This window comes from Panthera uncia, assembly GCF_023721935.1.
Source record: "Panthera uncia isolate 11264 chromosome B2 unlocalized genomic scaffold, Puncia_PCG_1.0 HiC_scaffold_24, whole genome shotgun sequence".
Taxonomy (NCBI): Eukaryota; Metazoa; Chordata; class Mammalia; order Carnivora; family Felidae; genus Panthera; species Panthera uncia.
The window spans coordinates 33350228-33375272 of record NW_026057580.1 but is presented as its reverse complement, the minus strand read 5'-3'; the positions used below and the strand labels follow the sequence as shown (position 1 = coordinate 33375272).

Below are 25045 nucleotides of genomic sequence, written 5' to 3'. Positions count from 1 at the left end.
ACTTGTCCTCTGTTCTCTTATGGGAAGTGATGAGTGAGAGTTTTGAAACCTACGTCAGGCAATTGGGAAGACTCAAGCTATTGCATGTGACTTGGAGAAGGTATTCTCTGGAAAGAAGGGGATGTACCTGGGCATGAACAGGGTGGACCACAGGAGACGGTTCATAGGGAGGAAGACACAGGACGTTAGGATTTAAATTTCATTTCTGAATCTTCTGGGCCCAGAAGATTGGCTGCTGGGAGGCGCAGCATCAATCTCCAAAAGCTGAGACTGGTTCTCTGCAAATTGCACCGAGTGTGACGATGGAAGATCACACAACTGTGCATTTTCAATGTGGATCTTTAAAAACAATATCAGATGTAAAATCTGCCCGTTCTTGGCCTCCACACATGATACTTTTTTCCCCATCTAGACTCTTGTGAGAAGCTCTGGATCCGATGGCTTTAGCAGTTGACAGAGCCTATCAAATTTTTATTAAAATTCCCAGAGTTAGAGACAATGAAGAGCAGTTTGCTGGATTGTGAGCAGATTTTCCTTAAGGGGAATATTCTCAGCATTGTTGCTTCGTGCAAACAATCTCACAGAGTGGGAGCAGCTGTTTGTAAATTATTTTTGTGATGGAGAGGGAAATCTACCTTTTATTCTTTGCAGCCTCAAGTGGGTGTGCAAAAATACACATAAACACATTTACATATTGTTCCCAACCTTACTCTTTAGTTTCTCTATTCCTTACTTCCTTTTTTCCCCATTCCCTTTTTGATTTGTGGGGACAAGGTCTCTCATACCTGAGCTTCCCCCTCCAGAAGACAGAAGGAAAATTATAGGCGAAAAGACCAACTCCTGTACAGGGGCCACAGGACAATTCCCTTGCCTTTGAGGATTCCTGGGACTGTGGGCTCTTCAAGTTAGAATGGGGAGGAGGTGTGTCTGAGTCACCTGCTGCTTGTCCTCCCACAGGTGGCTGCTTCAGCAGAATCCAGGCTGCACAACTGGGAGCTGAGTTGCTGAGGTCCAGAGCTCAAGTGCAGACATTACATAAATCAATGCCAATTTAAAAGGGATGATTATTTTAACCTTGGAATGTTACTTTATATGTCTCAATACATGGTCCATTATTTAATATCTAAGAAAGTTTCATTTATGTGCCTCTCTCTCTCTCTCTCTCTCCCAAGCTACAGCCAGACCACCAGGCATGCAATGAAATGCAAAATGAAACCACCTCAGTATCCAAAACAGATGGGGCAGGTGGGTGAAGTCACTGCTAAATGAAAACACGCATCTCGCTGCTCATGGCACACTTGGCCCTTTCCTTTGTGAAGCTGTGGGTGGGGATGAAGTGGTTACCATCCAGAAATACTGGTCAGTGTAGGTACTGAGAACGTGGGCCCTACCTCCTCCAACCATTCTGGTGGGGCTCATCTAACAGCCCTAACTAACTACTCTCAGAGTGAAACAGAGTAAAGTCTTTGGGAAGCTACCTTCCATTAAATCTCAGATGGGTCTAAAGTCTTTTGATGCTAAGTGGCTATAGTGCGTCATTTGGGGGAAGAAAAGCTATGGTCTCTCCTCTCTAACCAGGAAGGCTCCAGCTTCAAAGCCACATTTTGAGCACTTGTGGACTAAATACTTGTGAACCTCAGTCCTGTAAAGGCAATAAGGAGACATAGCTGGAGTTATTTTGGGCCAGACAATAGCTAACTTCAAAGTACTACAAAGTTTGCTACTAGCAAGATTCTCCACTTGCCTGCTTTGGTCAGCCCCCCCCCCCTTTTTTTTTTTGAAATATAACCTTCAAGTTAAAAATTTACATTCTCAACTTTAGACTAAAATATAAATGCTTCATATGTCTTCATTTAAGGGGAAAAACTGACTCATCGGCAAGATAAACTATATATAGAAGTAGTGTTGGGAGACCTGTGAAGATATGAGCTTTAAAAGTTTTGCAAGGGATAGCAAATATTTAAGTAGCTGAGTAGCAACTTGGTAAATTTTATACCAAAGGTGATAGTAATAGAGTGTGCTCTTTAAGTTTTTCTAGCTGACACTGTGACATCAGAGCCAACTCATTCTCATTATTTTGAAACATTTATGATAAATCCTGTTTTGTGACACTAGATGTCATTACACAAAAGCATTGTACTTTAACTGATTAATTTTAGATACGCTTCACTTTTTTTCCCACTTGTTCCAAGCCCTAATGTTTTAAAAAAGCCGGTATAGATCTATTCAGAAAAATGTTTAATAAAGAATCATAAAATATACCCCAAACATCCTTCCTAGTAGAATACTCCCTAGGAAACCTAAGTAAATGAGAAAATATAAGACAGGATCACTTAGGAAGTGTAACAAGCCTTCCACACTTTCCACAGTCTTTATGTTGCGTGCAATCTGATCAAAGAAGAATTGGGATTTTTAAAACTCATTAGCTCATCATTTAATAAACATTTTTCTGAGCACCTGCTATCTTCAGGGCCTTTGCTGGCACATAGCATCTCTCTGAGATTTCTAAACAGAGAAGAATGACAGCAGTCAGAGGAATTTATAAAAAGGGAAAGCAAGAACACAGAGGAGAGACAGAAAGGGGGGTATCCCTGAATTTGTTTTTGTATAGGAGCACAATTATTCACCACAAAGTATCAACAATAAGCTATCAGGTTTAGAAGGGATCCTAGTCAGTGAATAGAATGCCTCACTCTGAGTGATCGGACCTCAAATACTTATTATTAAATGAGGAGTCAATCAATGGTTTCACTTAGGTCTCTGGGTCCTATGTCATTGCCAGCACCCACTTTTTTCCTCTCCGTTGTGTTTCCTTGGAAAACAGAAAGTAAAACTGTCTTACCTTCTGCTACTCAGGTACCACCAGGTCAATATTCCATCTATCTTGATTGCAATTTAAAAACCTTGGGGAAGTGGCTCCCATTAAAAGTGGCTCCTCCCTGAAAGGTGGGAGACTCCTAGTCTTGGCCTATGGTATGTAAAGTTTGCTTGAGGTTTTAGCATAGCAGTGATTGGTTTTGATGAGAAATCCATCACCTACTGTGCTCCTCAAGCTTCAAGGCAGCAAACAATCTATTTCTACCCTGAGAGAAACTGGACATATGGCAGTATAGATGGTGAAACATGGTTTTTGCATTAGTTTTTTGCATGACGTTTTGCAAACTTTGAAGTAATTTTTTTTAATTTATAAAAATAATATCCTGGTTTTGTAAAAAGATGCTGAGTAAAATACATTTTTTTTGAAACATACTTTCAGTGCAGAAAGATATTAACTACATGCGATTATGTTTCAAAGTCTGAACACTTAGGAATTAATGTTTTCTTTTTCCAAATACATGACCACATAAAATCTCTGTGTGTATAAGATGTGAAAAAAAAGAAGCCATACATACATTGTTATGATATCCAAGAGTCTGTTGTACTCCTTGTATTCCAGGAGGTCCCTGTATTAGAAATAAATCAAAGATAAATATGTAAACACCAGAACAATGTGAATTTAAAGAATGTATCTAAGAATTCTCGGAATCTTCCAGTTCAGAAAAAAGGAAGAGCGTGTTTAGTCAAATATTCTAATTAATAGAGAATTACAAGGGTATTAGCTTTTCAGGTTTCTAAAGGTATCTCTAGGTTAAATCCTGCATGAATCCAAAGAGGGGTCCTAAGTGGGAACGTGTAACATTTTACCAGAAGGTCAGCCATCAGCACATTCTTTATTAAAAAATGTCACACCCATAAAACTCCTCCAGGGAAGAGGTAGTAGCTTCAGTTTATTTTTGACACTTATCACAGGGCTTTGATCAATATATTATAGAAATGTGTGCCCATGTGTTAACTTAGAAAATAGGGGAAAATATTTTTTCTATTACTTTATCCGTCTCAATTAGTTGAGTGAAAATGGCTGCACACGGACATTCAGGGCAGAAAAAGATGTCTGTTCAAAAACCTCAGACTTAAGATATTGAAATGCTTGTGGTTTTCAGCTGACATGGAATGTTCACCAAGCACTATGCTGAGCTTTGGGTAGACAGGGAAGAAGACATCTGTCTGTCCCTAAAAATTCCAGATAGAGAAAAAGAGAAGAGTCTCTGAGTTTTCAGGGATTACATTTTGGGGAGAGAGAGCCATAAGAAAATACAAAGCTTAGCATTATTTTAAATCAAGTGGTTCAAGCCAAGAGAGAGTCAGCAATGTCAGAAAAGAGGCTGCATATTTCATCTAGACCTCGAAAACTCCTCAGAGGAGAGAAAATATTTCAGAGGCAAAGTTCTTTACATTTTACCTCAGAAGATAATACAAAGAAAAATTAAGGGTGAGCAAATCGAACATCACTGTTATACAAAAATTATTTTCTTTAAAAGGGAATTAAAAACTTTGAAAACTGAAGAAAATCTTAAGGAACAATTAATAGCTGTACTCACTGATATAGGTAACACCTTAAGTATATTAAAAAAATTAACATCAGTTAACATTTATGACTGGTATTCCTTATGAACAGCTTGTGTCTGAAGATCTCTCCTAATGTGGAACCTTTGTATTGTGTCACTAAATACAGAAGACACAAAGATGTAATGATGGATGTCTGCAAGCAGGTTGATATAACTCTTGAGAAAATAATAGGCCTCACGAGTAACAGAGCTGAGTATGATTGGAAAGACAAACGATGCTGTTACCTTGCTGAAATAAAAACAGAGCTAATGTCAGAAAAGAATTCTCATGGCACTATATTTTTTTCACGTTCTTTTTCTATCAGCCAGCTTTGTGTATTCTAGGTCAGTCAGATGAAGTAATGAGGGAAGGGAAAATTGGGTTGGGAGTTGTAAGAAAGTTTCTAGCCTAGAAGATGCAAACTAAACACTCATTCTGAAAATCAGGGAAGATGAGATTCTTTACACATTGATCCTTCTGCAGCTACATAATGAGGCAAGGAGAAATGTTAGATACCATATGTAGCAGCATCAACAGGTAGCATATGGGTATATGCATAGTAGGCATTTGGTGAATGTTGATTGTGTGTCGATAATATGGCCAATTAGATACCCACCAATCAGTTATGTGGTGGGTAAATTTAGCTTCATACACATTCATCCTCATTGAATGTATTAATAATTAGTGATCCCAAATATAGCAGAATAATACAGTCTCTCAAATAGAGCAGAAGAATCAATCAAATAAGAATAGCAAACACTGATATAGGATTTACTCTGGGCCAGGCATTATACCAGACATTTTATGTGCATTAACTCATTTAATCCCTACAGTGACACTGAGAGGTACCTACCATCATTATTTCCAATTCACAGATACAGAAATGGAGGGTTAGAAATTGTTAACTGGCCCAAGGTCACACCACTGCTAAGTGGCAGGGCTACTATTTAACATAGGCAGCTGGACCCAAACTCAGTTCTCATCTACTCTCCTATCTTAACTTGAAAGCAGACTCTCAGCCTAAAATAATTTTGGTAGTAATTTTTTTCAACCATGTTAACTGTGCCCCAGAGTACATGGGTGATCACTCTTCTATGTTCTACTTAACATACAGAAATTGAAAAAAAAAATCAACAGAACTTGTATTTAGCACTTCTTGTGAGCCCACGCTGTGATTAGGGCAGGAGGGGAAGACAGAAGCACTTTGTCTTTAGATGTAGTCCCACCAGGTAGATGAAGGAGGCCCCTCTAACTATTCTTTGCATCTCCCACTATCTTGATACATTCTTGCAACCCATGATAGGGATATTATGCCTAAATATTCCCCCCAATTCCTCTCAACTCACAGCTATACTCGAAATGCATCTGATCTTTGTTTGCAGAGGTTGGGAGAGGGGGTGGTCAAAGGATATAAGAAGTGGGGCACTTCATAAAGGGGGCTCTGGAAGACAAAAATAAGGAAGGAAAAATAAACAGGAGAGTGAACAGCATGGTAGGGGTTACATGGCACAGAACAGGTAGAAGCATGGATGAGAACAGTAAAAATAACAGGATGGAAAAAATTGGGTGAGGGGCACCTGGGTGGCCCAGTGGGTTGAGCGTCTGGCTTCTGCTCAGGTCATGATCTCACGGTTCACAAGTCTGAGCCTTTCATTGGGCTCTGTGCTGACAGCTCAGAGCCTGGAGCCTGCTTTGGATTCTGTCTCCCTCTCTCTCTGTCCCTCTCCCACTCACTCTCTTTCTATCTCTCAAAGATAAATAAACATTAAAAAAATTTAAAAAAAAGAAATGAAAAAAATGGGTGAGAATCAGGTCTGATCTTTTACAGACTGGTTATGTCCTCACAGTGTATAGCTGTGTTACATAAACCCAGAAAATATTCCTTATCCAGGATCCTGATCTTGCTGTTGAGCACACCACTAGGGGCAGGGCAGGAGGGCTCTGCACTGCTCCTCCCTCTTAAAACAAAATCAAGAGCACAACTCACTGAACAGAGACTCTGGCCAAAAGAAAAGCTTGAACAATATTATTCAGATATACACAGCATTAATAAACCTATAAAAATTACTTCCACAATTTTATATGTTCTATTCTTGCCATAAAATGTCATATCCACAAAGTAGTGCTCCAAATGGGGTCAGTCTAAAGTTTTAGGCTCTACTACCTTATCTGCTGATGAGCATTTATGGTGACATTTTCTTTCTTGTTCTTTTAGTCAGGAGGATACACTGGGTATCACAGATTCCAGGTTTAACGTAACAGAGATTTACAGTTAACAGTCTACCCTGAAGGCAATACTTTACACAAATTCTCCCTGAGGGCTAAAGAAACTGTGAGGTGACTGAAAGAAGACTCCAGTATAGAGTCCTCAGGCAGTCTACCTCTGACCTGACTGCAGTCAGCGTGGCAATGGCTCACTGGGTTGTTCTGAAACTGGCAAAAAGAAACCACCTCAGTGTGGGGACAGCGACTACAGAGAAACACTATGCATATAAACGTGGAGAGCAACTCTGTTTATTGTTGGAAGACCAACATAGACCGTGGGGTCTTGGAACTGGCTGTTCTGGAGCCACATCCCCAAGAGATGTGCTATTTTCCTATTTTCTATTCTGGTACAATGCATGGCTGGCGAAGATCCAACAAGACATTTGTTTCCAAGTTTAGTAAGAGCTGTCAGTCTTACAGACTATCAATCAACTCTGAGGAAGGAGACGTTAAAGACTTGTGGTAAGTGACAGGTCTCCCGGCACCACATGGTGTTAGTAGATGCTCCACTTGAGAGGTCACTTTCTCTGAGGTCTGCATTTGTGAGGACTCATCAAGGAGTTGCTTAGATGACCCAGGCCCAGTGGAGAATGGAAGCTAGCTATGGAGGGCACATAAGCCTTGGCTAACAAGCAACTCCACTAGGAAAAACAGTTGAAGGATTATGGAAAGAAAAAAATGTCCCAATATCTTGCTCGTGATAGTAGCCTACAAGTAGACATACAGAAATCATGCCTTTACGATGTCTGTCTGTCTTTTAGGCAGCTCTGCTTCACTCTGCCTGTATTGGGTTGGGAGACATAGGACAACTTGGTTAATGTGATGAGTATACAATTACAGAGCAGCTTTAAAATGCTCATGAATTCCAGGGAGACACACTTGTTCAGAACCCACCTGGGCCCATGTGTAATTATCTGAGAGGTCCCTAAACCTGGTATGGGTAGAGATCCTGATGTTGTTTCCTACTGCAAAGAACCATACCTGGTGTGAAGTGAATTGATGCTGCAGTTAATTTGGGAGTATATACTCTCAGCAATCATTTATACCATTGAGTTTTGTTTTGTTTTCTACAATCTTGCTAGAGGTGGAAAACAGAAAAGCATCATGAAGCATCATGATGTCTGAAACCAGTGTCATCAAATGCATGGTGTGAAAATGATGAGCTATTTGTATTATCATCCTCTTTGTAGATTTCAGTTTTGGCTGCAGATTCCCAAAGTTTAAAAGATAGGAAGAGTAGTGTGTTAAAAACCACACTCTTCAGACTTGGTCTTGGCTGTACTTTCACTTTTCAGTTCATGTAGTACACAGAGGTCAAAGAACTCTACTTTTGCCTCCCCGCGCGCCTCCCCCGCCCCTCTCCCAGTCCCCTTCCCTGGTCTTTGGTGTAAGATCTCTATGCAAGTCAGGGCTAAGACCTCTTGATTCAGCTTTATCACACCCTAGTATTCTGAATCAAAATCTCTATGATTCCACAGTTACTCTACCTCCTCTACGATCTTCCTCTCTGAACCATTTTCCTGTTTTCCTTTTCTCTAAAAGCATCCCTTAGTTTTTCCTAACTGCTGACTAAGCCTCCTTGAGCCATCTGGGTGCCACTTATCTCCATGCACCATTGCTGTTCAATCTCTTATTAAGGACTCCTTTCAGGATTCACAAATACATATTTTCAGGTTATACAAAACTGCCTTCTGGCCCTGTGGGTTTCCAATTAATTTCAGCTGCAACCTTTGAAATACCAAAACCTCTGTGAAGAAAGCTGTACTAGTCAACTCTCTTCAAAACATGCTAAAAAATAGCTTTGCAGTAAGAACAGATTGAAGGTTTGTTATTGAAAGTCATTTGGGCTAATTTTCAAGAAATATTTTCAGTTTCTAATGGCTGGTAGAAAAAGAAGAGAACAGTAATTATTTTTCCTTTGGTTAAAAAAAATATAATTAGGAAGCCTAAAGTTATTCATAGGAATGGTAAAATGAAGCATATTTCAATATACAGTAGTCGCTGGAAAAGCTAAGGTTTTCTCTTATATAGTTCCATCTATAATATCATATATAACCTAGTATATATAAAGCATATTTACACTGATTATGTGGGCTTTGGTACACTTTCTTTCCAGTTGGAATGAAACAAGGAGTTTTAACCTTTTTTTAATCTGATTATAACTCGAGATGTGGTACATAGTACCTTTCCCCTCCTCACAAAGGTTTGCCGAACTCAATAGAATTATTATTTCTACAAGAGGGGTGCCTGGGTGGCTCAGTCGGTTGAGTGCTTGACTTGATTTTGGCTCAGGTGATGATCCCAGGGTCGTGGAATTAAGCCCCATGTTGGGCTCCATGCTGAGTGTGGAGCCTGCTTAGGATTCTCTCTCTCCCCTTCCCTCTGCCCCTTCTCTGGCATGCATGCACTTTCTCTCTCAAATAAAATTTTAGAAAGATACAAAAAAAAAGAATTGTTATTTCTACAAGAAAAAAATTTGAGGGGAAAGCTAACTTCTTGCTTGTTGGTTTTGGTTTCAGTCAGAAATGGTAGCAAAACTAGCAGAAGTCTTGCTGCTTCCAAACTCCTAGAATACAGGGCCAACAGATTTAGATTAATCTAAGAATATGGCTAAATAATTGAAAACAAAGCTGCAGTGAGCTCTAGTTAAGTAGAAAAAAGCTTATGGATGGATTTTTGAGCAAAATTACAACATAGAAAGTTGTGTCCTAACTCTGAGAGAAAAATCAATAATACTCTTTAGATAGAAAATATTTGGGAAATCAATTCTTTCTTTTAAGCACAGAACCTTTTTTTTAACTTAAATATTTGCTCTAAATGAAATTTTTTTCATTGTCCCTCAGGATTTAATTATGTAAGTTAAACGGTTGTAATTTTATAATGGATTAGTTTTCTGAAAAAGCTATGCTTCTGCTACAAATTTTTAGTGACTAAGTAGATATCAACACTCCCAGCCCCCATGGCTCAAAATTGCTGAAAACTCTCAAACTACAAAATAATGATTTCTGAAGCCAGGAGAAGATTTACATTTCAACATAGATATCTCAAGCTCTCCTTTTTAGGATTACAGTGGGAATGTAGCCAGACAGTATGTAGTAGGTAAAATTCAAGGACCTGGAGAGGAGCCCCTATTGGTGAAAATATGTCACCTTCTTTCTGGTTTATGCCTAAAACTGCATAGAGAAAGTATGATTTATTTTATTAAAATTTTTTAATGTTTATTTATTTTTGAGAGACAGAGACAGAGTGTGAGTGGAGGAGGGACAGAGAGAGAGGAAGACACTGAATAGGAAGCAGGCTCCAGGCTTTGAGCTGTCAGTGCAGAGCCTGACACAGGGTTTGAACTCACATGTTATGAGATCATGACCTGAGCCGAAGTCGGATGCTTAACTGACTGAGCCACCCAGGTGCCCCTGAAAGTTTAATTTATTTGTTTGGTTTTATCACCAGCTCAAATGCAAATGTTCCTGGGAGATGTAATACTAATGCTTCATATATATAACTTTGTATAATTCCTTTTTTTAAAGTGTATTTATTTGTTTTGAGAGAGAGAGATTAAGAGATTCTGAGCAGGGCATGACTCTTAAATATGGAGAACAAAGAGAGGGTTACTGGAGGGGTTGTGGGGGGGGGGGGATGGGCTAAATGGGTAAGGGGCATTAAGGACTCTAACCCTGAAATCATTGTTGCACTCTATGCTAACTAATTTGGATATAAATTAAAAATAAAGAAAGAAAGAAAAATAAATAAAGAAATCCAGGGAAATAAAGAAATTAAAAATAAATAAAGAAAAGAAAAAAGAAAAAAAAAAAAGAGATCATGAGCAGGGCAGGAGCAGAGAGAAGGAGACAGAGGATCCCAAGCAGGCTCTGCACTGTCAGCACAGAGTCTGACACACGGTTCAAACTCACAAACTTTTGAGATCATGACCTGAGCTGAAACCCACAGCCATATGCTTAACGGATTGAGCCATCCAGGCACTCCCAACTCTGTATAATTTTAAATTTGTTTTCATGTATTTTCTTGGATGGCAGGGTAATGTGATTGCAAAACACACTATCTTATTTGATTTTTATAATAACTGAAGTGGGTATTATTATATTCTTCGTAAGATGAAAAAAACAGAGATTTTCCCCTATATCACACAATAAGCAAATGGTAGAACCAAGTCTAAGAGTTGTTCCATTCTAATATATTCTTATGAATCATTTATTAAATATTTCTTGAGAGCAAGTTGAATGGGGCAGAGAAGGGGAGGAGTAAAGGGATGGTACGTGGGGAGTAGGGACAGGAGAAGATAGGGCCAAAAGACAAAGGGAGACAGAAGAGAGAGGATGAGAATCTCGAAGGCCAATTCTTGTTTATACCACCATCAGCCCAGGCCTCTTGGTTTCTGGCACATGGTTCTGAGAAATGGAGTTACTTCTTTTGAATTAAGTCTTAGTATTAACTTTGACTGTAAGAGGTGAAGACTCAGTGAGAATAAGCTCAGGTAAAACTCTGGTTTCAAGCTAAGCAGGACATATTTCATTTGTTTGGCCAATACACAAAGACACAATCATGAAATTGAAAGTGCCCTCATCCTGAAATAGATGTTTTCATCCACACTGAATATTGAATATACTGAGTTTTGTTTTTTTGGATGATGAATATGTCAATGAATATACTTAGATTAACATTCTTAAATGAAGTTTACTCTGTAAAGACCTGAACAGAGAAAAACAGGAGAGGAGCAAAGCAGATAGAAGAAAACGTTATATGAGAATGATAATGCATGAATTGGGGAAGGTATTAACACTTTCACTTCAGAAATGGTAGCAGCTGAAGCTGAGGTCAGCCTGACCTCATAGCTTTGAAATTTTAACTCTTTCCTTTATCTGCTTCACAGTGAGAGGGATGCCAGATAGGAAAATAAAATATCAATTATCTTAAAGCTGGTTAAAAGAATCAAGTAGGGAATTCAATGATAAAACTTCACAGAATCTCTTAATGAGATACAGAATCAGTAAGGGCCAAGCAAACAGACAAACAGAGCTATGAGACATGGTGTAGACACATATTTTCTAAGATTTGGATGTCAAGAAGAGATCAAGAGGAAAGTGACCTGACTGGAAGAAGCATAAGGAGAAGAGAGAGGAACCACATGTAGACACAAGAAATGTTAAAATCATGGAGGGCTTAGATTACAGAGAGAGAAAGAGAGGATGATTTCTGGGGGGGGGGGGGGGGGGGGGATTTGGCAATGGTGATCAGCATCTTAAATAACTTTTTAAAAACGTTTATTTATTTATTTTAGGAGAGTGGAAGTACAAGCAGAGGAGGGGCAGAGACAGAGGGAGAGAGAGTCCCAAGCAGGCTCTGTGCTGTCAGCCCAGAGCCTGACAGGGACTTGGGGTCGATCTCAAGAATGATAAGATCATGACCTGAGCTGAAATCAAGTCGGAAACTTAAGGAACTGAGTCATCCAGGCACCCCTTAAATAAGTTTTGAAATTCAAATGACACCAAATGAGGGGTAAAGAGTCCTAGTATTTATGAGATGTTAGAAGAAAAGGAAAAATTAAAAAATGATAGTAATTAGTGGAAAAACACCAACCAGGAGAGTAATACTGCTTGGGAGGCTGAAATTCTTATGAGCGTGAAATTGCACTGAAGAACAGTCATGGAAAGTTGTCACACTTAGTAGAGAAAATGAAATACCCTTCAAATAAAACTACAATAGTGCTATTGTATTTGTTGTGGAAGAGAAATCTGTGTATTAGCATTCTCGAAATCTAAAGGATTTAAGTGACACAACAATTCACTTCATCAAGGACATCTTTTGGGGACCTCCTCTAACAAAAATAACACTTGTGTTAGAAGCCAGCAGCCACACATTCATTCTTGGTGAATCTCTGGAAATCCTGAGCAACACTGTGATCCATGATCTTCTCTTGCCTCAGCCAGTTTCCCCCACCACAGTGGCATATACCTGCACCATACTTTGAAAGATCAATAGCTTTTAAGTGTCTCAATCCAAGATATTGCCAGCATCCCTGGTTCAGAAGTTCAGAAACAGTGCGAATAACAGGTGAGGAATTGCAGCAAAAGCAGCTTCTGGATCTTGAATGGGAATTTTTCACATCTGCCACTTTGGACATTTTTCAAACTCATTCCTCTGTGTATTCCAGGAAGTGCTCACTTGAGCTGGGCTTGTCTCTTCTGGCCTGCATACTGAGCTGTGTAATTGAGGGAACTCAAGCATAGGCAGTTTATGGTTGTATGAATAAGCAAAATACTCAATATGTGACCTGATTGTTTTCCAAAACTGCACAGTCCCTGGTTTTACTTGTCATTTTGGAACAAGAGTGGGAGGGTGAGACTGTGACAGTGAATGCGCTCAATGGGTATAATTAACCCATTTCATAAAAGCAGATTTTCTAAATTATGCTATGAAGCTCATAAGTTTTTAACACTTTATTTTCCAAGGGAGACAAAAATCGTTTTCCAAGGAGCTTATTTTTCCTGATACAGTGAAACAAATCAATCTAATTGGTATAAAACCCGCTGCATTGTTGATAATCTGGGACATTTTTGACTGATTTCTGTAGCATAATGGTTAGAAAAATAATGATTCCTCCCCTAACACTGCTATTCTGCTTATCCATCCATAAAATGTTTCATACTCATCTCTCTGCAGTATGTCCTGCAAAAGGAAAAATATCATTTGTCAGCTCCCTGCAATATCAGGAGCAGCAGGAATCTTGAGAGTGGCTTGCCACCCACAGGAACAACATCACTGACCCAGCACAAGGTGATAAAAACCACAGGGATATGAAAACTAGTAAGAATGGAGGTGTGTGAAACAAATTACTTATATCCAGTGGCGTCCCCCAAAGCTCACCACCAACAAAAACCATACTTGGAGAACAAGTTGTGCCTCCACCCCCTTGTGTGACCTCGGGAATCTCCCCATAAGCCCCTAAACCAGAAGGGAATCTGGCTTACACAGCCTGCACCTATCAATGCTTTGAGCTTTCGTTTACTGTAATAAAGTGATAACACTTACTCTCTTTAAAAATGTTGGTAGAATGACAACACTTCCTGTGCAGAGAAAATGTGATTTCCAGGCAAACTGCTTGGGACTTAAGATAACCAGGCTGATGGCACTGGCTTATACACTGCCAAGTTACACAGCGGCCGAGAGCTCGTGCAAAATCCGAATAGTTGGGGACATTCTGGACAGTCTGGCAAAAAGCAAAATGAACAATCTGTAGGTTCCATTTTGGTGTGATTATAGTCTCCAATTTCAACTCGAATGTGTGACATCAAGGATTCTCTCTGATCTATAGGTTGTAGTAATGATAAATCTGCAAATGATGATTTTTGGCTTAACTGAATACCATGGTTACAAAGGGTACATTCAGTTAAATTCTAGAAAAAAATACTTAATGATTTTATTTTTAAAACAGCCCCTCCAAAGGATTTCAGGCAAAAGAGAAGATGCTGACACTTTACGCCAGGGAAGTTATTGGTGATATTACCCTGACATTAACCTAGCCCGTAGGATGTTTTTCCTGTTTCCTACAATAAATTTGGGATATTTCAAGCATGCTGAAAAGTATAGAAAATAACATGAATCCACAACCCAATGTTGTTAGATTCTAACCATTTGCTGTATTTGCTTCAGATCTTTTTACTTTTTAATGAAATTACAGATATAGCTGAAGGCCCTTCAACTCTAATTTTCTATAATATTTCCTTCCATGTTTCAGATCCCCCAGATAAATAATGAAAATTTGTTGCTTCTCTAATCACTTTTGATCCAAACAGTTTTCTACTAGTAGTAGCTGTGCAGAGAAAACTGACTGCATGGAGTTAGGTAAGCCCCTATTTCTCAAGGCCTGGAGTTTTCTTATGGTTAAAGTGGAGATAATCTTTTCTTGCCTACCTCACAGAGTCATACTGTGGTAAAATTAAATACTTTACGGAGATGATTTTGGAAATGATATCATCAAATACAAACGTAAGATTATTCAGGAAACAAGTCTGCCATTCTGAATCTCTCTCAACGGACAATCAGATTTATTAAAACCTTAGCTTTTATCTACCACAAAGAAATGGTGCTTAATCTATGTACTGGCCCACCTAATAACCAGTTTAGTGACCATATATCAAGGATATCACATATTTTGTCCCATCATTGCAATACATAATGCCTGTCAATTCAGAAGTCTTAATAGTTGGTTCAGTAACATGATCCAAGACGAGAAAAGTCAGTGGCTATAAGAAGGTACAATCCTTTTCCTCCAGAGTGTAGGTGTCATTAGTAAAAAACTTAGGAAGTCAGAAAGTGGCTAATACTGTCCTACTGTTGCTGTTCATATGGACAGAAAAAGAGAAGTAATTGTGCAATTGAGCCCAAGTGCTAGTTTTCAAATTCTCAACCTGAAACCCCCAGCTGCCTCACATGCAAGTCTATGTAATCTGTGGCCACACAAGGTGATACTGGAATTTTAGCAATGTGGCAACAGCTGTTTTGTCTGGGACCATGACCCCAGTGGGGGACAAGTGGTAATGAAAATGATTAACTGGCCATGTCTGTCTCTATTTTGTAAGTCTTATGTGTCTTTATTTTTAAATCTGAGGAAGTCATCTTATTTTTATTAAGAAGTGAAATTACTATTCCCATTGACTCAAATAAATGGTTAGGTTCATTTTCTCTGAAGAGATTATCATTATAGTACATGGCCTTTAGCCATTTAATAGACCAAAGAGACTTAGGTTCTTTGCTGAAAGGAAAACTGAGACATATGATAAAACCCTGATCAGTTCAAGGTTTTTTAAAGGGATGTTAAGAATATGAACTGGATTCCCATTTAGACATGATGAGCCTCAAAATGTACATAGTCACATATAGGGTGTTTTAACCAGAAATTAAATGTTTTAAATCAGACAGTTCTTGTCACCCACTTTATTCGGTAGTCCAGAATTTGGGGTAATAATACGTTTTAGAGGTGCGCCTTGCTATATGCTGGAAACAATAACTTTGTACCTTGAGTTCTTGGGACACAGCTGATAAAGTTGGAGATGGAAGATTTAAAAATTGGGGGTAGTGATGGATAATGGGGTACAGGTGCAGAAAGCCATTAGGACCATGGTGTTTTGAGGGCATATATTTTCATTGCTGTGATTACTCATCTGACCCAACCCAAAAACTAGCACAAAAGAAGCATCAGGTCTAGTTGTGGAGAAAAAGAAAGACTGACTTAAATGTGAAGAGAGTCTCCATCTTTAATGAAAGACATGGTATCTACTGGATTCAGGCAAGACTGAAATTAAATGGGCTAATGTGAAGTTGGTCAGTTTTCTTGTTTTCTCTCAGCAAACAACTCTATTCCCAGGCTATGCAAAGACTAAAAATGATGTGCTAAAAATGATGTTACCTCTAGAATTATCAGTAGAAAAAGTAATTTTATCAGATCCAAATAAAAATCTAATCACCTCAGATAAAAATGCCATCCCAAGACTTACAAAAGTGAGATGTGACTGGCTATTTTCCTTGCCACTCGTTACCACCCCCATCCCACACACCTGCTTCCACCCTCATAAGGCCCTACATGTTAAAAGCCATTCAGCTCCAAAACCTTTTCTGGCACTATTTTTCTCTTAGCTCCTTTATGTTTATTAAATACATCAAGCTCTTTCCCACGTTTGAATTCCTGATCTTTCTAGTTGGATAGCTCTTGCTCTGACCCTCAAATGGGATGCTTCTTCTCAAGTAACATCATCTAAATGCTCAGAGATGCCATCTTGACCATTTTAACTAGAGTAACAACTTTCTCCCCAATCACCCTCATATTGCCCAGTTTGTTCCCCTGTATCACCTCATGCTAAACTGAAATGTTTTTGTCTATCTGTTGACTTGCTTATTAACCATAACTATCCCAACACACAACAGAGTGTAAGTTACTGAAGGGAGAGCTTGTCTGCAGCTTGTTAGTTTGTTGCTATGTATTTTTTATTTAAAAAAATTTTTTTAAATGTTTGTTTATTTTTGAGAGAGAGACAGACAAGGCGCGAGCGGGGGAGGGGCAGAGAGTGGGGACAAAATCCGAAGGAGGCTCCAGGCTCTGTGTCCAGGCTCTGAGCTGTCAGCACAGAGCCGGACGTGGGACTCAAACTCATGAACTACAAGATCATGACCTGAGCTGAAGTCGGATGCTTAACCAACTGAGCCACCCAGGCACCCCACTATGTATTTTTTTTAAACTACTGTATGCTCAATGTTTATAATAGTGACTCACATGTGATAGATGATCAGTAAGTATTTGTTGAGTAAATGAATTCAATATTACACCCTAATTTACCCTTCTAACTCTGTATAAGGCAGTATAATCATAACCTTCAAACCGTGCAATGACCCATGCTTTCAAGGTAAAAGAAGTTCTTCTACACTGAAGTTAAAACTAAAACAGAAACAACATGGGTTGTATTTGTTTTAAATCATATTGTTGTTTTAGAAAAGAAGCATGAATTTCATTGGAGTCAGCTCCCACAAAATGATCACTGTAGAGTTTTATCAGCCTTTTACAACAGATGGACATTTTAGGTATCCATGAGCTAAGGGTTTTCACTTCAGGAGTGTCAAGTTCATATTGAAAGTGACGGTGGATAAAATAGCATTTGTATTTAAAGTATAGGATAAGCATAAATTGCAAAAAAAATACCTTAAATAATTTTGAAAATTATGTAGCTTTATATTAAAGCCTCAAACAAAAAATTCCATAGCTTGGACATCCTTTAAGAGCTATGAAGTGCCTTTCTTTGCTTATAGTTTTTCCAGCGGAAACAGTAGAGGGAGCTGCTGCCCCACGTTACAAATTCCTTGAATTTCTGTTTTCAACATAAATTGCTATGCACTGAAATGTGACACATTTGAGCCCACTGCTCAATTCTCATACTGCAATAATGAAACAATGCACAAAAACAATGCCAGAAAAAAAAAGAAAGGGAATGAAGAGCCCTGCTTGTAACAGAAAGAAATAATAACACATTTTAAAATTAATGTGGTTTTTAATAAACACTTTTACAGTGATGATGAATGAGAAGCAAAGTTAATGTCAAATGGGTGGGCTAATACATACTTCCTTTAATGGCTCATTAGTTAAATTCTCCTGCTTTCCCTCCTGCTCCGCCTCATTTCCAGCTGCTTTCCTCTCTTTTTTAAAGGAACTAAAAACCAGAATACTTTGAATAAATGAAGGCATTTCAAGTCTTGCGACTTTCCAAGTCTCATTATCATAACACAGGCCACTATTTTCCATTGCTTACGCTACGCAGATAACTTGCTTTAAAGAATAAGAGAAATTTTTATTAGAGTGTGAAGGATAGTAATTGAGACTTAGGGAACATCACGACTCATAAAATGCAACAGCTCAGATCATGGATGAACTAGTCCCACAAGCAAGGAAGAGGATGTAAATCAGAGGGGAAAAAACACCACTGAATACTTAGACCCTGTTGTTATTATTACCTGACTGTGAGTAACTTTCACATCTATCTCTTCATGAGTAGATTTACATATACAGAATAAGCATTCCATATGTATGTAGAGCACGGATATTTTACTTTAGCAAGTCAATGAAAGAAATTCACATTTTTGTTAACTGGATTTTGGGAAATTTGCAAAAAGGAAAAATGTGTTGGTTCAATTACAGATCCAAGATAATCTCTGCTGTCTACAATACTATATGTGTGAATGGATGGTCAGAATAATAGGAATGTATCTCAGTTACATAGCTAGAGCTTTTCATTTACAAGAAAGATCTTCACGTACATGGCACTGCTTTTCTTTCTCCCAGCAGCTGCGAGAAGTTGAGGAGGCAGGTGCAATCATTTCAAATTTACAGAAAAGGAAACTGAGACAAGGAAATGTTAAGCGAATTGCCTGAGGACACTAGTGTGAAGGGCTGGGTTCCTCACTATCTTCTTACACTATCCTGCTGTCCTGAGGCACTGCAGTGCTGTGAATTACCATAAGAAAATCAAACCATGTTCTGTGTATAATGTTTAAGTAAGGCTGATCCTAGTCAAATTGTAAACTAGAAGCTTGTCTTTCACACCTGTGATCTAATAAAATAAAGGTGGGTTTAGAGAACAGCTCCTGGGTTTCACTTCTGGCTCCCCAACTTAGGCTTGTGTGATCTTGGGCACATTACTGGATATTTCTAAGCATCCTTTATCCTATTACAAAATGGGATAGTTTCTGCATCTCACCATAGTTGCGAGGACTACATAAGGCATTGGCAATGGGGTACCTACTGCAGAGCAAGTGCTATAATAAACTCTCCTGATCCATCCCTCTCTTTTGAACCTGTTTCCTCAGGAGTTAGTGTTATTTCCTTCTCCGGGGGATACTTAATGCTCTCATGCTTCTTCTCTGAAAAACTGCTCTCAAGCATAGTGTATTTGCAGGTATTATCAATCCAAGACATCTCTACTTAATGGTTTGCCTCCAATGAAGAGTAGTCATTGAAAACAAGATGGTGGAAGTTACTTGTGGGAATCTGAGAACTTTTTCCTTTGCATAGGTAAGATCGGCTCTGCCTGTTAACAGGAAATTGGACTAATATTTTACAAAAAATATGTTCATCTTGTGGCTAGCTCTGTTATCCAGTTTAGTTGCTCCTCAATGACAAGCATTTTTATTAAGAATAATCTTATTATACGCAGATTACATGTGTGTAAATTTCAACTAAATCTTCCCCAAAGAGAGTAAAAATTACTTTAAATATGGGGAACTAAATTGGAGCAATATATATGACTTCGATGAAACACCAATTCATAAACACAATTTAATAACAGTAGTTCAATAGATCTACTTTTAGTAAATATTCCATTATTACATTTTTCCCCCTAGGAAATACACTCTCCGAGGGGGAAAATGGTTGTCCTTTATATGCTAAATGGAAAGTTGTGGGAAATTATTCTTTGCAAACAACTTATCTTTTTGGTACAAATGCTTCTTAAGAAAGTGAGAAAATACAAATTTGGCTTCAGAACAAAAAATTGCAAGTAGAAGGATTGGTTAAATGTTTTAATTATTTGAGTTGCTTCGAGCCATTAGAGATTTCTCTCAGTTCTATTTTTTTAAATCTTCATTGACATTCCTTTAAATACCAACATTATCTTTGATTTCAGGAACATCTCTAAAACCCCGAAGGGAAAAACATTTTCTTGAAACTGAGCAAAGTATGCTTGTTATCAAAGGATCCATGCCTCCATGGTTCTTTTTAGACAATCACACTGAGCAGAATAGTTTTTCCTGCCTAACTTTTCTAAAGGCTAATTGCTCCAACATATATGTTAAAATTACATACTATGCACTCACTTGAGGGATATTACATAGTGTTTGATTATTGTTGATAAGAGAGACAAAATTAATATTTTAAAAATATTTCATATTGTCATGAGAAATTCTAACATGTGCTTTAGGAACCTCACGTTCAAGCCACTAGGGTGAGTCATACACCATCTCCCAATCTCAATTAGAAAGATTTTAGTCTTGACCAACCTTTCCTTCTTTCTCTTATTACCTTCCTTCCTGCTGTGAAGTAGGGCTCATTTCACATAGGGTACAATGCTGTTAAAGACAAATAAATGAAAAACAACAACATCTTGATCTAAATATGTCCATAAATAAATGGGAACATCTCTCAAGCTATATATAACTTGTAATAAAAAACAAATAGCTCCATGGGGCATTCTAACAGAGATTTTAAAAAATATTCTGCTGATAATTTAAAAACAGTAAATACTATGATAGCCACAGTGAATCCTGTGTCCTCTCAACAACCCAAGCCCACCATGCCGCCTCGGAAGGGACCTTATCAATGAAATCTGGCCACGGGATTCCCCACTTAGAAGTCTTCACGAATTTTCATAGCTTCATGTGAGGTTCACCAGGACCCTGCCAGGGCCTGACTTGCCAGTGCTGGCCTAGTGCACTGGGTCTCAGAAGTGTGTGGGCTGCCTGCCTTGCCTCGCTGCCCAGAGCTGCAGTGCTCTGTGCTTTTTGCTCAGGCTGATTTCCTCTTCCAGCAATACTCAGTTTGCTCTCTCCTTCCCCTCTATTTGTTTTACTGGACAATTCCTTTTCATCTCTTTTTTCAACAGTTTTATTGAGGTATAATGGATATAAAAGAACTGAACATAGTTAATGTGTACAATTTAATGAGTTTGGACAAATGAAAACACCTGTGATACTATCACCACAATTGAGGTAATCAATATATCACTTCCCAGAGTTTCCTTGTGTCCCTTAGGTAGTTTTTGTTGTTGTTGTTGTTGTTGTTGTTGTTGTGGTTAAGAACACTGACCATGAGATCTACGCTCTTGACAAACTTCTCAATGTACAATACTGTGCGCAATACTCTACAGGCACGATGCTGTACAGCAGATCTCTAGAACTTATTCATCTTGCAAAACTGAAACTTTATACCCATTGAATAACAACTCTCATTTCCCCCAGCCCCCGGCAACCACTGTTGTGTTCTCTGCTTCTCTGAGTTTGGCCATTTTAAGTCTGTTATATAAGTGGAATCATGCAGTCTTTGTCCTTCTGTCACTGGCTTATTTCACTTAGCATAATGTCCTTCAAGTTCATTCATGTCGTAACTGGCAGGAATTCCTTCTTTTTTTAAGGCCTGATTTTTATGCTCCAGTTGTCAATTCCTGAAGGAAACCATCTCGACCATTATCTTTTCTAATTCTTTCCCTTTGTTCACATTTCTGTAAACTAAACTTGAATCCCCAGAAGGCAAGGACAATATAGTATTGCTATTTGCAAGCCCAGCTCTGAACAGAGTACTGGGTACATGGGAGGCCTTAAATAAATGTTTGTGAATTTGTGAAACAATGAAAATTAGGGGTAGGTTGCTTTTTTCGTAAGCTCATTTTCTTAAGATATGAATTAATATAATCTTGAAAGGACTGCTTTTGAAGAACTCTGTTCATTTCTAACCACTTGGGAAACAACAGCCCTCTTGCTGAAATCTGCTCTATGCTATGAAGGTAGCATTGAAAGATGTCGGGATCCTATTATTTTACCTTCCTATTCAATGCTGCCCTTGGCTAAGTCCTGGAAGTGTGAGTAGGTGCCTTACGAGAGTTTCCGCAGCGTGCTGGTGTGCAGGTTACGCATTCAACCTACCATCTGAACAACTCCAAAAAATCCAAAAGGTGAAACAAACTGTACCCCAAAGTAAGGTTTTGATAATACTTGCATTAGAGAAAAGATATTCTAGTCAACTGGAGGAGTTATCCCAGAATCAAAAAGACAGAGAATTTCCATAAACCACCTTTCTTAAACAGAAAATGAGCCATGTTATACTTTTTCTTTTAAAACAAAAGCTGATCTATAAATAAAAACCTTTTCTTTTTTACATAGATTTTCTCTTTATTTTTGTACTTGGTATATTGCAGTATTTTATAATAATCAGTATTTTGTTATATTACAAAAGATAACAAGCTACTTTTCTTTTAAATAGCTGTGTACTCAGGATTTAACAAACACCGTATCAGACTCATAGCTGAGTTTAAATTCTAAATCCAAAACTTGAAATAAAAGAAGTACCTCTCTTCCCCACTCTGGCAATAAACTAAAACTGGTGATATTGAATATTAAAAATTCTTTCATAAAGTCACATGTTTCTTAATCTTCTAAATTCTTTAGTAAACTTGGTTGATCTGTAGTTGAGAACTCATTCCATGACTTGGGGTAATCTTCCTTCCTAGACAGTTGGCAGGCTTGTCACAAAAGCCTTCATCATTCAAATTCCTTCTTTGAGACAACAATTATCCCCTTTTAAAAGCAGTATCATGTGTTGACAAAGCTACATGAAGGTCTAATCTTGCCTGTTAGCATTCACCAGCTTTTCTTCTTCATAGCACAAAACAATTACTGCAAATCTCACAATGCGTTCTCTGTTTTGCCAGAAAATTTGGAATATAAATCAACAAAGCTAATTCCTTTAAAGGATGGATTGCAGGCTCCCAATTTATGCCTCTTCCCATTCCCACCCTCCCAACTTGCTTTTATAATTGGCAACACCAGTATATTGCTTATAGAACAATTCACTTGAATGGCTAAAGTGAACAAAATGAAATCAATGACAAGACAGCAATCATGTTCATTTTTTGGCACATGACCACATCCTAGGAAATTCCTAAGGTCTGGAGCCCTTTAGTGGTGGTGAAGGGTGGTTCTGGTCCTTAAAAAGCCACTTCTATTCTGGGTTTTTTTCTTACCTACAAAATATATCTATTTGTTTACTCATTCATTAAATAATTAATAATAATTAATAACCACATGCTCCATGACAGAAACTGTGCTAGGCAGTGGTGATAAAATAGAAGTTCAAAAAACCTGCAGTGCAGCAGGCAGACAGACAAAGAAAACAACAGTAGGAAGCAATGTGCCATGTGCTACATGAGGGCAGGAGGTATAAGATTACAAGGATTGTGGAAAGGACACTTCACATAATGAGAGCACTGACAAAGGCCATGCAGGAAAGCTGATGTTGACATGAGTCATGAAGACAGAGGGAAGCTTACTTAGGCCTCCAGGAGAACCTGCACAAAGGACGGCATTTGTGAGATAGTAAGGAAAGATTACACAGTGGTTAAAATGAAGGAAAGGCATAGGGGGACAGGCAAAGAGAGGTAAAGGGCAAACTAAGAAGGACCCAGAATGATATGCAAGATGCAGAATCTATCTAGAAGGAGGAAGAAGCTGTTAGAATTTCAAGCCAAAGAGTTACATAGTCTGAATCCTCATTTACCAATATTACTCCACTTGTAGAAGGTAGAGGCAAAGAGCCCCCACTCTGAGATGGTTACAAAAATACACATACAAACTGACGGGGGCCTAAACTAAGGCAGTGGCAATGAGGAAAGAGAAGAGGAAATGGATTCATGAGCTACTGGTATATAGAATTGACATGATTTGGATATGGAGGATGAGAGAGAGAGAAAAAAATTATTTCTAGAGTTTAGTTTGGGACAAGCTACTTTTGTAATACATAGGAGACCTCCAAGTGGAGATACTGAGCAAGTTGGAATGTATGAGCCTGGAACTCAAGAGGAATGTCTGGGTTGAAATAAAAACTGGGAATCTTTAACACATGCAACATACAGATAGGAGAGGAGGGTACATAGTTAATGAAGGAGACAAAAGAGGATGGCCCGAGAGGTAGGAGAAAAAAAATCAACATCACTAAACCAAGAGAACGGGAGTTTCAAGAAGACAGCAGTCACAAGTGTAAATTCCTGTATAGCAGTGAAATAAGATGAAGCCTGGTAAGCGCCCAGGGAATCTCATGCCTCAGAGATTATTGGTGACTATAGAGAGTGTCCGTGGAGTAGCTTGGACACAAATCAGACTGTAATGGGTTGAAGAGTTGGCAGAACCACAAGGAATGGAATACAATTTCTAGAAGTTTGTGATAAAGAAAAATATCCGCTAATTGGCTTGAAGATCTTTATAGCTTTCTTCTGCAACAGCGTTCCACAAAATTCTACTAATAAAACAGCTGTATCAAGAAAAGAGGACATGCTTCCCCAGATATCTAAGTTACTACCAGCCTGGATGTTAAGAAACTGAGGGGATGGAGGTAGGTAGTTCCAATCAGGATTCATCTACTTGAAGACTTGCCTTAGGGTGCTCATGCACGCAGTACAATTGTTCCTGTCCATGTAATAAAGAAGTAGGTGAGGTGTACAGTCACTAGCCTTCCTTACCTCATGCTTTGTGTGGTGGTGGGAGGTGTAAGGAGGATAACCATTTTAAACAGTAGAAAGATAGAAATTGGCTACAGGGGAGTAAAATAACCCGCAGATAAATAAGGGCTCTTCTAAGGAACAGTCATCCTACTGTTTACTCACGGGCGGTCCTGGGGGGCCTGGTTTTCCTGGAGGACCTGTTTTTCCTCGTCTTCCCTGGAAATCAAAGAGAAACAGTTAATAAATACCTGTGATTCCTTTGTATTTTAAGATAAGACAATATTAAATGGCAACTTTAAAGATAGTAAAAATCAACTGAAAGTTAAAAAATAATTTCAAGTCCACATCACCTTTAAACATCAACAAAATCTAAAAGCAACGGGCCAAATCTTAATGACCAAGATGAGAAAAGTAGTGCTTGGAATGAATAAACCTTAACTTATTAGCAGTCCTTTAAAGGCTTGCTTGTCAAGTAGTATAAACTATCTGAAAGATGGTCTAAGATTGGCATTTTATCTGATGCTTCTATGGTTTCAGATGCAATAAAACCTGCATTTGTCATCTTAAATTGGTGTTCCTCAAAGAATGGTCTG

The 25045-nt window shown here is 38.5% G+C and overlaps 1 protein-coding gene across 1 annotated transcript in view; it reads right to left on the bottom strand.

Moving 5' to 3' along the window:
* Positions 1 to 25045, bottom strand: part of COL19A1 (collagen type XIX alpha 1 chain) — a 323690-nt gene that overhangs the window by 77500 nt on the left and 221145 nt on the right. Inside the window, exons 16-17 of the mRNA XM_049653877.1 lie at positions 24615 to 24668; positions 3393 to 3443 (exon numbers count right to left, since the gene is read on the bottom strand). Coding sequence (XP_049509834.1) covers positions 3393 to 3443; positions 24615 to 24668 — 105 coding nt within the window. The remainder of the gene's footprint in view (positions 1 to 3392; positions 3444 to 24614; positions 24669 to 25045) is intronic.